Source organism: Oncorhynchus masou, chromosome 18 (genome assembly GCF_036934945.1).
Source record: "Oncorhynchus masou masou isolate Uvic2021 chromosome 18, UVic_Omas_1.1, whole genome shotgun sequence".
In the NCBI taxonomy this organism is placed as follows: Eukaryota; Metazoa; Chordata; class Actinopteri; order Salmoniformes; family Salmonidae; genus Oncorhynchus; species Oncorhynchus masou.
Genome location: NC_088229.1, coordinates 57,829,045 through 57,844,917, shown reverse-complemented (window position 1 = coordinate 57,844,917; position 15,873 = coordinate 57,829,045). Strand labels below are relative to the sequence as shown.

The window sequence follows — 15,873 nt, the reverse complement described above, 5'->3', positions numbered from 1 at the left end:
ATAACAACTGCCTACTTTGTGTCGATTGCTTCCTATTGACAATAGTGAGGCTTGAGTTTCAGATTGTCCGGGGCAAGTAAATAAATGTGTCAGAAAAGCAGAAGATGTGTTAAAAAAAATAAATGTAAAAATAATCATCACAATATCAACAAAAATAATTTGAATAAGAATGTGCTTTTGAGCAGATCTATCTGTAGCCACGTGCACATTTGTGGATATTCCTTGCTGGTTAGGGAGTTATTTGCCCAGTTATAGCTAATTGTTGGTCAGCACACAGGTACGGTCATGAAAATCCTGGAAATGTAATGTTGTGCGCATCATTGAATCTGTGCCAATGTGCTTGGGCCCGAGGAGAGACAGAGAAACATTGAAGCGTTTGTAATTAACTAAGCTTCACCAAAAAGCAGTATTTTCTAATCATCCTACAGGTTCTTGCAGGTCATTTTTATCTATCAGAAAGACCTTTATTTGCCAAATAACCCGAGATGAGCTCTATTTCAAAATAGAACTTTTCCCAACCAAAAACACTGTTCCATGCACTCCACACAGAGTACTGGAGGTAGCATGGCCGAGGCTACTAAGCAACAACTTCTAGTAATAAAATAAAACTGAAAATATTTTACTCTGTTCTTTTGAAATACATTTTCTTTGTCACTTTTTTTTTTAAAGTTCCAATTCAGCCATGTTTATGTCAACATCAAATCATTTCTGGATAACAAGTACCTTACTGTAACAGTTTTCCATTAAAATGAACAACAATATTTTTTGCAAAAAACTTTCTTAAGCAAGATTTTTTGTTAAATAAGACTGTATGGGAGTGGTCTAAGTGGGGAGGGAAATACTTGCTGTTATTAGCAGAGGTTTGGAACTCTCTTTGTTATTGGTTTATTAACCAATTTCCCACCAGGCAAGCAGAAACTCCCACTCATGCAAACAGGCTGATTTGAAGGTCCTGTGTATATTGTATTTTCAAGCAGGAACTATCAGAAAACATCAATTTTGTTCACACTTTTACAGTGTTTGTTTCATCAGCTGTTATACAATGATACAAAACACAGGAAACACACAATTTGGACTGCACCGGGCTGTATAAGACCCTCCAAAACGTACTTATAATGGATTTCTGTGTGATGACTTAACACTTCAATTGTGGTGCTTTGTGGTTTTTCCCCCCTCATTTTTACAGATAGCCTACAGTAAAATAAATGAATGAAAATGCTGTGTTCTTAAAAAATAAATTTAAAACTCTGTCGAAAGACCTTTATAAACACAACCAAATGATTATTTTGGGGATAGCATATCTGAAATGTATTTATTATTGGAAGTTGAGGAATAAATCTAACACCATTGGAAAGCTGGTATACCCCCTCTATTCAACATTGGCCATGTCATTCTGATGTTAAAATCTTAGAATAGCTTCATAGTAGCCTCCGCCGGATGTTCGGGTTTCAGGTGAAATGGAAAGAGCCTGGGAAGTGACTTGCGCTTTTGGATGTTAACAAGGTGACATTCCATCTTAACTCTTCCTCCACATTTATTGGATTGGTTGAACAGTGCGGTCAATAAACCTCCACTGAAACCTGAATATTTCAGCCTTACAATGTTATAAACATGTCTTCGTTAGTTACCGTTCTTTTAAGAAACCTACTGTAGCCATTTGATTCCCGATTCATTAAATTAGTCAATTATTTATTAAAGACAAAAAGTATTCGTTTGGAATTGTAACTGTGCAATATTTTGGGGGGCTATTTAAGGGTTGCCAGTCATCCTCCAGGTGCATCTAAAAGGGGCAGTGTTCTATTTTGAGACAGGCTTGAATATGCAATGAAGCCCATAATGCAGGGTAGCCTACATTTGTCTGATTCTCTATACGGTAGCAACAATGGTCATTTTTATATTGTAAAGTGGTTCCTTGAATCATACGACAATTTTAAGTATCCCTCTTTGGTGACTTGAGCTTTCTGACCCCAAAAAATAAATCTGTCCTACTTGTCTGAAGTACAAGTGGCAAAAAAAATGTCAATGTCAAAGCGCTGCAGTATTATCTGGTGAAATCTCTGCACAGGAACATCACGTGATCGTTACGATAATGAAAGAAAGTCCATTTTTACTGAATTGAGTCGCATTTGTACACAACTCAACTAGACTTGCATCCAGAGATTGAATCTCAGTTCTTCAGAGTGGTCTTTTCTTAGAATACTGGAAACAAGCACATACAGGTGTTTGTCAAGGTCGATTCTGGGGAAGTCAATGTACACTACCGTTCAAAAGTTTGGGGTCACTTTGAAATGTACTTGTTTTTTTTAAAGGAAAATCACATTTTTTGTCCATTCAAATAACATCAAATTGCTCAGAAATACAGTACAGACATTGTTAATGTTGTACATGACTATTGTAGCTGGACGCATTAGTGTCTAGTTTGAGAAACAGACGCCTCACAAGTCCTCAACTGGCAGCTTCTTTAAATAGTACCAGCAAAACACCAGTCTCAACATCAACAGTGAAGAGGCGACTCCAGGATGCTGACCTTCTAGGCAGAGTTCCTCTGTCCAGTGTCTGTGTTCTTTTGCCATCTTAATATTTTATTTTTATAGGCCAGTCTGAGATATGGCTTTTTCTTTGCAACTCTGCCGAGAAGGCCAGCATTCCGGAGTCGCCTCGTCACTGTTGACATAGAGACTGGTGTTTTGCGGGTACTATTTAATGAAGCTGCCAGTTGAGGACTTGTGAGGCATCTGTTTCTCAAACTAGACACTCTAATGTACTTGTCCTCTTGCTCAGTTGTGCACCGGGGCCTCACACTCCTATTTCTATTCTGGTTAGAGCCCGTTTGCAATGTTCTGTGATGGGAGTAGTACACAGCGTTGTACGAGATCTTCAGTTTCTTGGCAATTTCTCGCATGGAATAGCCTTCATTTCTCAGAACAAGAATAGACTGACGAGTTTCAGAAGAAAGGTAATTGTTTCTGGCCAGTTTGAGCCTGTAATCGAACCCACAAATGCTGATGCTCCAGATCCTCAACTAGTCTAAAGAAGGCCAGTTTTATTGCTTCTTTAAGCAAAACAACAGTTTTCAGCTGTGCTAACATAATTGCAAAAGGGTTTTCTAATGACCAATTAGCGTTTAAAAATTATACACTTGGATTAACTAACACAACGTGCCATTGGAACACAGGAGTGATGGTTACTGGTAATGGGCCTCTGTACGCCTATGTAGATATTCCATAATAAAAAAAATTCTTTTTAAAATCAGCTGTTTCCAGCTACAATAGTAATTTACAACATTAACAATATGTACACTATTTCTGATCAATTTGATGTTATTTTAAAATGGACAAAAAAAATATGCTTGCCTTTCAAAAACAAGGACATTTCTAAATGACCACCAACTTTTAACGGAAGTGTAAACAAATCATACAGGGCCACTACAACGACCTAGTTAAATATTTAATTACCACATGGGCAAGACTTGATCCAAAAACAAAGATGTGACAGAAAAACAAAAACAGTATCCAGAAGTATGAATACCTTGGTATGTGCACTTCGGTTTTTAGACTCACTCAGTCACAACTATCTGTTTGGTCACTAGCACCAACCGGCAATGACGTAATATAAGAAAGTCCTTCGAGAAAGACAAAACTAAGCTCTCCAACCACACTCACTTCCATCCATTTTTTCTTTTCTTCCTCCCCTCCCTTATCCCTGTCCTCTTCTTTTCCTCTGCAGTTAGGTGATGTAGATGCGGTGGAAGTCGTTGGCCCCGAAGGCACAGTTGCACTTGGGGCACTTCCTTTGTCGGGTGTCGTAGCGCGTCTTCAGACACTCGTAGCAGAAAACGTGGAAACACTTGGTGAGCACCGTCTCCTTGTCGCGGGTGTTGCAGCACGGACAACGCAGCTTCGCCTGCCAGGTGTGGAGTACAGAAAATGTACAGTTAACGCTGTAAAATAAAGTGTCACCCATGTACCGCAACATGTGAACCTTCTCACATGTAACTGATCGAACAAAAGCAAGGCCGGGCCATCAAGATGTGTGTATTTGTTTAATTACCTTATACTGGTTGATCTCCTCCTGCAGGATCTCATCAGCATCAGTGTACACCTCCACTTTCTTCTGCTTCTCCAGCTTTCGTCGTAGCCTGGACAGGTCCTCCTATAAGTCAGCCAGACACAGTTGAATACTTTAGGAGCCTAGACTAAAACGACAGTTAACATTCACACTCAAAATGACACTTTCCCACAGAAGGCTTTTAGGGGTTTGACAAATTAACGTCAGGGCTCCCTCGGGGGAAAAAAAAAGAGAAGACATTCACGTTTACAAAATGAGACTCACCTGGTTAAATAAAGGATACATATGTGGAAAGGACAGACTTGTTAGTAGTGGTGTGTACCTGCGCTCTTTTGAGGTTGCCCAACTCCCGCTCTCTGGCGTTGCGGTTCTCAGACACAGATACCTGGATCTTCCTCAGCTTGGACTGGGTGTGATCCAGCTGCACCTTAAGGTCCTCAGCCAGCTGGGCTGCCTCCACCGCCTGAGATGGAGGGGCAAGAGGCACTCAGATAGTATTGTCCTTAATAACAGTGGTATTGTTATTCCCTTTTTGTGATATTATTACAATACCAATAGTAAAAGTAGTAGTACTATGAGTAGTAGTATTGGTAAGGTAACTGTGGAAGAAGGGGAGTTTAAAATTGTAAGTGGTATTGTTTTGCTACCTTCCTCTTGTTGAGTTCTAGTGCTTGTATGCGAACTCCTAACTCTTTCTCCAGATTGGTCAGTGAGCTCTGGAGGATGCCCTCTTTCTCCTCCAGCTTCTGTACAACCAATAACTGGGCTTCCACCTGTGACAGACAGCAAGGGGAACCAATCAACCAGACCTTTTTCCTCATTAGCTCAGAAATACAAGCATTATCAGTACTACAATCAAATGTTTTTTTATTTTTTTATTTCAATAGTCATCAGGAATGAACAACATGCAGCCCAAGATATGCTATTTTTTTAACCATGGGTCTCTTAATAAATAAAACAGTCTGCCTTGCCGAATGAATGAGTTACGCACCTGTTTTACATCCACCGCTTTGTAAGTTGCCCTGAAAATAAACACACACGATGCTGAAAGTTCATCCTCCACAGTCGCTCTCACCTGGGTCTTGAAGGTGAGCACCTGGTCAGCCAGCTCCTCCTTCTCCTCCCTCAGCAGCTTGTAGATCTGGTTGGACTTGATGCGTTCCGACATCAGCTTGAAGTTGGCGTCGTCCTTCTCCCTCAGCTGCTGCATCAGCCGGCTGTTCTGCTCCTGCATGTCCTCAAAGGCCTGGCCCGTCACGTCCATCTCACTCAGTAGGGCCTCCTCCTCCTGGACAGAATGGAGCGGTACGGGAGGGGGAGGTTGGAATAGAGTTGGCATTTGTTCAGTTTTTTTCCATTTTACTGTCAGTTATGTAGTTTAATTGAATTGAGGTCAAATCTCTTTGAGAGACCTGGTACAATACGGCGGATGAAAACACATTAGGTCACACAGTATCCCGAACGGATCACACAATGTAATTGTAACTAACATGTATCAACTGACTTCACAATGACACCTCATGTAATGTAATTCAAATACCACTGAATAGCATCGTAACACCTCACTTATTGGCATCGAGATTGCTTAAGAAACCAAATTCCATTCAAATCCCTGGTAAAAATAAATAAAAAGCAATGGCAAAGCCAAGACAAACCCACTGCAATTGTGACATTTAACATATTCAACAACTCTGCAACAGCTTTGATTGTGTAGTGGATATACAGTACTTGTTTGGTGGCAGTGAGCTTCTTCTGTAGATGGTCGATTGTCTCCTCTGCCACACGGATCTTCCTGAGAGCATCCTCATCAGCCAGCTTCTTGCTCTCCTTCCTCTCCCTCTCCTCCAGCTCTCGGACACGCACCCGCAACTCATCCACCTGGGACGCGGGGGGGAGGGATTTATATGTAACACATGGACAAACACATAGGCAATCTACCACCTCATAATTTATTATGACCAAGATTTTATAGACAATTTTTTTTTTAATTATACAGAATACAAGGACCCAACAAATACCATTTAACTTTACATGTGAGATTCTTGATTTTTTTTAAAAATATAACCTCGGCTTTAGACTTGCGCTCTGCTGCCATAAGCTGCACTTTGTCCCTCTGCTCTTTGGGAGCTGATTTGTACATGTCCAAAAGTAGTTTCATCTCCTTCTGAGACTCCTGGGCTTTCCTGAGAGAAAAGGAGAATGAACAGTAGAAGAGTTAGCACTACCTAACTTTAGAATGAGACAATGTGTTAAGGTCTTCTACTATATGAGAGCATATTTTATTTTAGGGGTGTGCCGAGTAATCGGACAAAAGGAGTACCTTAACAGATATGGTGAATTTCCTGAATATGATTATGATGAGTATTTTTTGTAATTATCAGTGATTGGGGGGGACAAAGTCATTCTCAGCTGCCAGCACGTATCTCTCAAACAGTGTGGATGAAGCGTTGTGTACTATAAATTGTACTACTCAATTGGCTAGTTTGGCTGTCTGTCAAGAAATGGGCGGGGTGTGGGTTGAGCCTGCTGCCATAACTGGATTAGAACAAGTTGCCGCTCCCTCTGTCTTTATGTCGCGAGTTGAAGCCCATGCTTGCTTGCTATTATAATTTGTTCCTCGCCCAGGCATTTTCCCATTTGAAAATGACAAATGCAGATAGTTAATTTTCATGGTACAAATGTTGTGGCATAAGTGTAGGGAGAGAACATTTTTGCTCCTTTTGAAAGCAAAAAAATATATAAAAAATACGGGGCAAGCAAAGTACCTTCAACTAAATCTGGGTCTGGAATAAATGCAGGCAGCAGTAGCCATCCGCGCATTATATATTAGTCTATTTTGTTGATAATTGAATAGAATAAGTCAGTCAATCATATGGATTTTCAACTGTCAGGATCATTTCTTAACTTTGAACAATGTGTGAAGGAACATAACGATGTGCTCCGAGATGCATTCTGAGTGATAGTGCAGTAATGTGCACTTGTGGTATAGGCTTTACCTGCATTTAAAGGTCACTTCCAGGTTTTCCGATCACAAGTAAATCTGATAATGAGTATCACGTGTGATAAAACGGATCGAATTACGAATACGAGTATGAACAGATCTGCACACCCCTACTTTATTCAGTATAATATGAAAAATGGGAGTTGTGGGTTCTATAATCAAAAACAAAACATACTTAAGTTCCGCCCTCAGCATCTTCAGGGTGTCCGAATCTTTCCTCTTCAACTCCTCGCTGCGCTGTCGCTCTCTTTCTCGCTCCCTCTCTCGTTCCCTCTCAGTCTCCCTCTCCCTCTCCCGGGCCCGCTGTCTCTCCAGCTCCCTCCTCCTCTCCTCCTCTTGGTCTTCATCCTCCTCTTTCTTCACCTCCAGGCTGTCGCTCACCGGCTCCTCCAATGACAGAAGCCCAGTGTCACCACTCTGACACCGCAACTGACATAGGGGCAGGGATAGAAAATGGATTTGGGACATCAATCGCGTGGATCACTGATTTTCATCGCAAATATCATGATTCAAATAAGTCACGTTGATCCTCATCTACTAACCAAATATTGTGCAAGTTTTGTTGAACCACATGACCGGACCACCTCCCCAGGGCAAACTCAAGGTTCTAGTTAGCCTATAATAATGGTCCAGAGTAGTCTTGCAAGGGGATTCATTTTAAGCGAGCACTACCCTACCCAAGCCAATTGATTCTGGCAAATTCAAGGCCCTGCCCGAAACCAGAAATAACTTCCTCCATTAGTAAATCCATTAGCTGCTCCCTGCACTCAGCTCACTCTGCTCATTGCAGCTCTGAGTCGGAGTATCCATAGCAACGGATCTGCTTGGGTTGCTCTGCTCAACGAAGAGACAAGAGAAAGCAGTTAGCGGTTTGCTACTTTCGGTCACTCTAAACTCAGACACAACTCAAGGACCATTAGTTTCTGTGAAATAATCTCTCCCGTCTTATATTAGACGAAGATGGAGTACTTCTGACAGCATGTTATTATCTTAGTCAGAAATGACTGTACTGCGCTGCCGAGCACAAGCAAGTGGCTCAGCATCAAAATTTTAGTGATAGCCGAGCGCCATCCGTACCCTAGTTACTGATGAATAAAAAAAACTGGCCCTACCCTAACCCGATGTATAATGTCGGGGCCCTGTCGGGCTCAGGTCGGGTAGCAGCACTCTAGTCCAGAGTTTATCCTGACCTGGTCAGGTCATCTGGTTAGAAAAATTGCCGGGATCCGCCGCCCTACCTTGTTGATCTCCATCTGTGTTTCTCGGAGCTTCCGCTTGTAACGCTGCACGTCACCTTTCAGCTGGTGGTTGTGGTTCTGGAGGCTGCTGATGAGGTGGCGCATCTCTCTGTTGATTGGGCCTGAGGGAAAGATCAAAGGGGGACAGAAGGGTTGATAAGGAAACAACGACCGTGCGTTTCAGTCAGAGCCTCTGTTTTGTCTGACTGTAGTCTGCGTGTGCTAAACTTGTGAAGTATCGCCCAACTAGTGAGCAATATGGATAGTGATAACAGGATAGGACATTCATCCCAAACACAGTCAACATCCTTGGTTAGAGGGTGGGGGGAAAAAAGGAATAAGACTGACAATCATCCATTCAAAATTCTCACTGAGAAACTTTTGCTTTCTATGGGAAACTGTTAATGATAGAAACAAGCCTCGGGAGTGAGAGGTGTTGTGGAGATGAGACGTTACCTGCTTGCTCGTTGGCCGCCAGGTTCTGCTCAAACTCGATGCGCAGCATCTCGTACTCCTTGCGCACCTGGGCCAGCGTGTCTTCCAGCTGGATGACCTCTGTGCGGAGCTTCTTCTGTAGGGACAGCTCGTCACTCTGAACAGATGACAAGCGCCACAGCTTTTGTTGGCGGCAGTCCAACGGCAATGTCACACCAAACCTCTGACGTCCTGACTAGTTTTGGCCAGTTTTTACTGATTGTGACACGATCCACTTTCCAAACATATAAAGAGCCTGTCTGTTTCTGCTTACACCAAATTGGTAATGTTTTGCCCAAACACAAGGCACTGTAGCCATGGCAATGACACACCATTGTGGAATGCAGAGCTAGTCAGCTCCCCGGGCCGCTGTAACCCAGGCTGTACAAAATACCTTTCTAACCACATATATTCCTAGTGTATTCATGATATACATGCCAGACCTGGGTTCAAATAGTATTTGTTTTCTTTCAAATACTTTAGCTGCGCTTGATTGAGTGTGCCTGGCACAATGGAAACAATGGAATAGTCCCAAAATTGCAAAACCCATCCACCTGGTACCCCAAGCAGGGGTGGGGGGATACTATTTGAACCCAGATCTGATACGCTGAAATGTTTGTTACTTTAAAATCAGTGGCTCCCTCCTACACTTCAGTAATTTGTCAGATTATTTTATGCAGAGCGACAATCAGTCCATTCAACTAAGGGAGGTAAATTAACCATGGATCATAATCATTGCAAGTAAAAACCTTCTTCTAAATAGCCGCTTTCTGCAAAATCAGTGCTCCTGACCTCCATGTGCTCTATCTGTCGGAGGTGGGCGTTCTTTGCGGTGAGGAGCAGGGCCCGGGCCTCATCCAGCTGGGTCTTCACCCCCAAAGACTCGTTGTAGAGCAGGGAGAATTGGGACTGCAGGCACTTGTAGTCCGCGGTCTCTTTCACCACATCCTCTGGAATATTTTTCAGGTCCAACTGAAAAGGTAGTTAAGTGAGTGAATTAACCCCCCCCCATACATTGTAAGACACCTTGGGACATGGTGAAAAACTAAATGACTGCAATTCATTTGGGATAAAGCAAACAGACAAGGCCAAGAAATTACATACAGAGTATACATTCAGTGATCATAACATAAAACAATTATAAACACTAACATTTGTTTTAAGTGTTTACAGTGCCTTATGAAAGTATTCATACCCCATGATTTATTCCCCATTGTTGTGTTACAGCCCAAATTCAAAATGGACTAAACGTACATTTTTTCTCACCGATCTACACACAATACCCCATAATGACAAAGTAAAAACACATTTTTCGAAAATGTTACAGATTTCTTTATTTAATTCTCAAGAAATTAGCAATTGACACCGGAGTCAATGATTTGTAGAAGAACCTTGGCAGCGATTACAGCTTTGAATAATCTTGTGTATGTCTGTATCAGCTTTGCACATCTGGATTTCGGGATTTCCTCCCATTGTTCCTTGCAGATTTTCACACGATCTGTTAAGTTAGATGGGGAGCTGCGGTGAACAGCAATCTTCAAGTCTTTCCACAAATGTTCAATGGGATTCAAGTCTGGGCTTAAGCTGTTCCACCTGTTAGAGTCTGGGTTAAACTTAGAACATTGCTTAGAACCTAACACACCCAACAATTTCCACATTTTTGTTCTGAAGCCATTCCAGCATTGCTTTGGCTTTATGCTTAGGGTCATTGTCATGTTGGAATGTAAATCTTCAACCCCCAGTCTAAGGTCGTTTGCACTCTGAAGCAGGTTCTCATCAAGAATTTGCCAGTATTTGGCTCAATTCATTGTTCCCTCTATCCTTACCATCCTTATGATGCTGTCACCACCACCATGCTTCACGGTCGGGATGGTATTAGATGGGTGATGAGCTGTGCCTGGTTTTCTCCAGACATAGAGCTTTGCATTCAGGCCAAAGAGTTACATTTTTGTCTCATCAGACCAAATAATATTTTGCCTTATGTTTTCAGTCTTTCACAAGCCTTTTTGCAAACTCCAGGTGTGCTGTCATGTGCCTTTTTTATCAAAGCCCAGATTGGTGAAGCGCTGTAGAGTCTGTTGTCCTTCTGGCAGGTTCTCCCATCTAAGCCAAGGAACTCTGTAGTTCTGTCAGAGTGGTCACTGGGTTCCATGACCAAGGTCCTTCTTTGCGGTTGTGTAGTTTGATCGGACGGCCATATATTCCCAATGATGGAGACCACTGCGCTTTTGGAAACTTTCAACACTGTCGAAATTGTTTTATACCCTTCCCCAGATATATGCCTCATCACAATTCTATCGCAGAGATCTATGGACAGTTCCTTGTACTTCATGGTTCCTTGTACTTCATGGTATAGCTTCTGCTCTGACATGCTTTGGCCAAAAAAATGAATTGGCCACAGGTGCACTCCAATCAAGTTGTAGTGACATCTCAAGGATGATCAAAGGAAATTGGATGCACCGGAGCTGAATTTGGAGTGTCATTGAATTTTGAATAAATTTGAAAACATGTTTTCTCTTTGTCATTATGGGATATTGTGTGTAGATAGATGGGTGATGTTTATGTTTTAATCAATGTTGAATTTAGGCTGGAACAACATCATTTGGAATAAGTCAAGGGGTATGAATATTTTCTGAAGCCACTGTGTCTATTCTACAATTATAATCATCCTTGACATAACATCTGACTGATGACTGTCTGAATAGTGAGCATCTCCTTTGTTAAGCTGACATAACAGAATGCACAGCGTATTGTCTTGTATTCCCTCAGAGGGGGATGCTGTTGTACCTTGAGTTTCTCGCTCTCCCTGACAGCCTCCTGGAGCTCCTGCTGTAGTTTCTCCAAATCTGCCATGCGGTTGTTGGCCAGCTCCTGGTTCTGCTCCAACTCTGCATTCAGGCTCTCAAACTAACAGATATAATAATTACAATATGGAGTTAATTTGTATCACTTTGGGCACTAGGCCATTATTGTAAATAAGAATTTGTTCTTAACTGACTTGCCAAGTTAAATAAAATTAAAATAAATATGACAGGGTTGGAAACAACAATGTATCAAAACAAGATGGAAGGGAAGCCCAAAGATGAATGGACAATAGGATGGTTGGACAATGGTCTGCACTCACCTTCTGTATATTGAGGGTGATCTGGCCCCCGGGTAGCCCCCCTGAGCTGCCAGTGGTGTAGTAGCCCGAGGTCAACTGGACAGAACAATCAGAGATGGTTTAGTGAACTTGGCCCATACATTAGTACACAAACCCAGACATATTACAATAGCTATATAGACGTGGTTACAGTCCTCATTTCCGCAATAAAACATCAAGACATTATTTTACCCATGTACATACAGAAGGACATCAATAACCCCCCCCACACACACACACACACACACACAACTGCTATTCAATGGACGGCATGCACTGCTGCTTCAGCCTTGTCGCTGGCCATCGATGCATAACGGAGTGACATCAGCGATGACAAGACACTAGAACTACACACACACCTGCTCCATTACACACACAAAGTAAATTAAGTACACACCCACCGACGCACACAAATTACACACACCTGCTCCAATGCCTCAGCCAGATGCTTGTTGAGCTTCTGTTCCCTCTTACGGAGCTTCTCGATGTCCCACTGTAGATCCTCCACAGCAGTCTCCATCTCAGAAACCTTGGTCTCCGAGCTTGTCACCTTATCCACAAGCTCGTTGTACTGTTAAAGAGGAGCAGAGATGAGAGCAAAAATGTGATTATGAAATTGGTTGGATGAGTCCACACAAATCGCCATGTATTACCACCGGTGAGAACGAGCAGACATTCACATTGAGGAGGATACAAAAGCTTGAAAGACGACACTATGGAGATGTGGGCATACCCAACACACACACACACTATACTTGACAGGGTGCGGTAACATACCTCCATAGACATCTTGTGGTGTCTGCCCTGCAGGGAGGAGGCCAGGTCTTGCAGTCTGCCATTCTCCTCGAGCAGAGTACGATTCAGACGGAGCATCTCTTCCTGGCTGTCATCCTCACACGCTGACAAAGACATCACAGTCACTATGGTTACTCAACAAATGATTACATTTGCCACGTAGCAGATGCTTCTATCCAAAGCGACTTACAGGAATTTAACACGAGATCAAAGTGAATGTCACACGAGGCACCAGAGTGAATGTCACACCAGGCACCAGAGTGAATGTCACACCAGGCACCAGAGTGAATGTCACACCAGGCACCAGAATGAATGTAACACTAGGCACCAGAGTGAATGTTACACTAGGGACCAGAGTGAATGTCACACTAGGGACCAGAGTGAATGTCACACTAGGGACCAGAGTGAATGTCACACTAGGGACCAGAATGAATGTCACACTAGGGACCAGAGTGAATGTCATAGTTGGGAACCCCCCTACATAATTATGCTAAATATAGAACCCACATGATGCTACAAACAGAAAGTGAAAAACTCCAGAGTCATGATAAGCGAGTCTGAATAGTTACCCGAGGACAGGATCTGGGTGCATAGGCCGTCGATGCGGCTGTGCAGCCTGTCGAAGACGCAGACCATGCAGGCAGCGGCCTCCTTGCTGAACTGCATCCTGTCCCGCAGCTGCAGGCTGAGCTCCTCCTCACTGCTGTTGTCCAAAGTGGAGAGGAAGGCTTTGGTACTCTCACTGAGGGTAGTAGTGGGCGGAGGGGCTAAACAGTCAGGATGAGAAGACTTAGGATGTGGGTTTTTTATTTAACTAGGCAAGTCAAATTCGTATTTACAAAGACGGCCTACAAGTAAGTGATAAGTGACAGAAAAGTTTAGTGCTTGATGTTGCCATTACCTCACACTAGTTATTACCAGTGGCAACGCAATGGACTCAGAGGTATCATTACTTCTGATCAGAGGCTAGATATGCGTAGATGAAAAAGGTTGAGAGAGAGAGAGCAGGAATCCTCTTTACCGGTTGTCGAGTCCTGTTGTGGTTCACGAGCTATCTCCATACCGTCGGGTGGTGGAGGCTGTTTCTCCTCGTGTTCTGGCACTGGGAGTGGGGCTGAGGGAGGGGGTGGTGGTGGGATCATCATGCCATCCGAATCCATCGGGGTAGGGGTAGAAACAGGAGTAGCGGGGGGTGCCGGGACCACCGTGGGGTCAATGCGTTGGCGCAGGACGTGAACATTTTCTTCCAACTGGAAGTTAGAGAAAGAGGGTAATAGACTGTGTGTGGGGGGGGGTTACACTTTAAGTTGAGAGTATGTCTATGTTCCTTCACGGCAGCAAATGATTGTAGGACGTACGTACCTGGGACCAGTAGCGATTCACAATGAGCAGTGTGGTATCGTCAGTAGCTTGTCGCTTTTCCAGCTTCTCGATCTTCTCCCGCAGCTCATCCTCCATAGTCTGCCTCTGCTCCAGACGCTCACTCAGCTTTTTGTTCTTAAACTGGATCACCTTCATGTCCATCTCCTCCTGCAGACGTCACGTGATAATAAAGAAGATCAATTAAAACATCCCTCCTGTATGGTTAAGCACAGACAAGACCCAGTTGTGGGGGACAAAAAGATGACGACTAACCGTAGAGGACACTCCCCCAATGCGTATGGGCTCAATGAGAGTGGTGGTGGTCTTTTCCTCTTTTTTACACTTCTTCTCAGGTGGACCAGGGGAGCTGTCCCCACCTGAGGCTCGCTTCCCTCCCCCGGTGCCAGACATGGTTGCTGCTTCTGCAACAAAAGTGTGACAGCCGTTTTAGGACACAAAGCCGATGAAAAGGGGGCGTTTCATTTCAACAACTTCATTTGTCAGCTGCCTATGGCCTCTACGAAGAGATATTTATGATGACAAGACTAATCACTTCCCCGTGTCAACACCAGGGTTTTGTCATTGTGTCACCAACTTTTGAAGTGTAATTTAGAAAATGATACTGAAACTATCTACTATTTACTACTATTCGGTATACAACTACAAATAATTGATGTGGATTGCTTACAATTGCCCAAGTTGGTAAATTAATTCAGATTTGTATATGCCAATTCAATGAAGGCCAGGATGTCCCGCTAGCTAACTTGCTAGCTATCCCATTTCTGAAGTGTGGAATATGTAAACCTGCAAGTGGGCATCCAAAACTTGGCAGAGTAGCTATCCATGTTAGCTACCTAAATAGCAGTAGTTGCATGCTTAACGTACACTACATGACCAAAAGTATGTGGACACATGCTGGTCGAACATCTCATTCCAAAATTATGTGCATTAATATGGAGTTGAACCATTGTTGCCCTTAAGTCATTTTCACTTCACAATAACAGCACTTACAGTTGACCAGGGTAGTTCTAGCAGTGCAAAAAAAATGACTAACAGACTTGAAGGAAAGGTGGGATCCTATGACGGTGCCACATTGAAAGTCACTGAGCTCTTCAGTAAGGCCATTCTACTGCCAATGTTTGTCTATGAAGAATATATGGCTATGTTCTCGATTTTATACACCGGTGTGGCTGAAACAGCCGAATTAGCAACGGGTGTGGCTGAAATAGCCGAACCCACTAATTTGAATGGGTGTCCACATACATTTTTATACAGTGTATATTTTACTAGCTAGTATAACTAACGTTTGAAAGAATCTAGCTAGCTAACAGGCTAATGCTAATTGTAATGAATGCTAACGTTACCCGGCAAGCAGATTAGAGTTATACGGCCTATGCACTCGAATCACTTTGAAATGTTTACTACATGCAATCACACGTTTTTATTTAAAGATCACTACCAACTATCACAAACCTTCACCAGCAAAAAAAATATTTGTAAAACATAGTCACTAACCGGATATGACGACGGTAACGTTATTTAAGCAGTTTCCTGTACGGCACGGTAAGTGTACCGATGAGAAAGTCGTTTTATTCAAATTAAAGGTCCTGTAGTCCGTTTCTCGCTGTTTTTTTACTATGTAGTTACCTAAATGCCTAATCGAATGCATGCGTTACACATTTTGTCATTATTCAATAACTATCCGAACGTTGTGTTATACGATTAATTATGTGAAATATTGTTTAGTCCATGCCACCACGTCTCATTCCGTCCTCATGATGGCACTACAGTCT

At 42.8% G+C, this 15,873-nt stretch overlaps 1 protein-coding gene across 4 annotated transcripts; it reads right to left on the bottom strand.

Annotated features, from left to right (window-relative positions):
• Positions 1 to 3,434: 3,434 nt before the first annotated feature.
• rnf40 (ring finger protein 40) lies at positions 3,435 to 15,662 on the bottom strand. 4 transcript variants are annotated; one of them, XM_064923876.1, is made up of 20 exons: positions 15,596 to 15,662; positions 14,354 to 14,502; positions 14,081 to 14,248; positions 13,740 to 13,968; positions 13,288 to 13,485; positions 12,701 to 12,822; positions 12,348 to 12,494; positions 11,906 to 11,980; positions 11,569 to 11,688; positions 9,574 to 9,753; positions 8,764 to 8,899; positions 8,308 to 8,429; positions 7,245 to 7,498; positions 6,134 to 6,251; positions 5,797 to 5,946; positions 5,144 to 5,356; positions 4,716 to 4,841; positions 4,391 to 4,531; positions 4,051 to 4,152; positions 3,435 to 3,903 (listed from the first exon to the last, which is right to left on the bottom strand). In XM_064923876.1, the coding sequence occupies exons 2-20, from the start codon at positions 14,489 to 14,491 to the stop codon at positions 3,727 to 3,729; spliced, it is 2,916 nt and encodes a 971-aa protein (XP_064779948.1). In that variant the 5' UTR covers positions 14,492 to 14,502; positions 15,596 to 15,662; the 3' UTR covers positions 3,435 to 3,726. The 4 variants fall into 4 exon arrangements, with proteins under 4 accessions (XP_064779948.1, XP_064779947.1, XP_064779946.1 ...); XM_064923875.1 differs by lacking the exon at positions 15,596 to 15,662 and adding an exon at positions 15,092 to 15,589; XM_064923874.1 differs by lacking the exon at positions 15,596 to 15,662 and adding an exon at positions 15,445 to 15,589.
• Between the last annotated feature and the right edge of the window lie 211 nt (positions 15,663 to 15,873).

What these genes read in the sequence shown, in the direction of transcription:
- rnf40 (XM_064923876.1), bottom strand. Translation starts at nt 14,491, where the DNA reads ATGTCTGGCACCGGGGGAGGGAAGCGAGCCTCAGGTGGGGACAGCTCC. An exon ending in TGGCTGAGGCATTGGAGCAG is followed by an intron (nt 11,981 to 12,347) that starts GTGTGTGTAATT and finishes TGTTCTGTCCAG; the next exon opens with TTGACCTCGGGCTACTACAC. An exon ending in AGCTCACTGCCACCAAACAA is followed by an intron (nt 5,357 to 5,796) that starts GTACTGTATATC and finishes CATTCTGTCCAG; the next exon opens with GAGGAGGAGGCCCTACTGAG.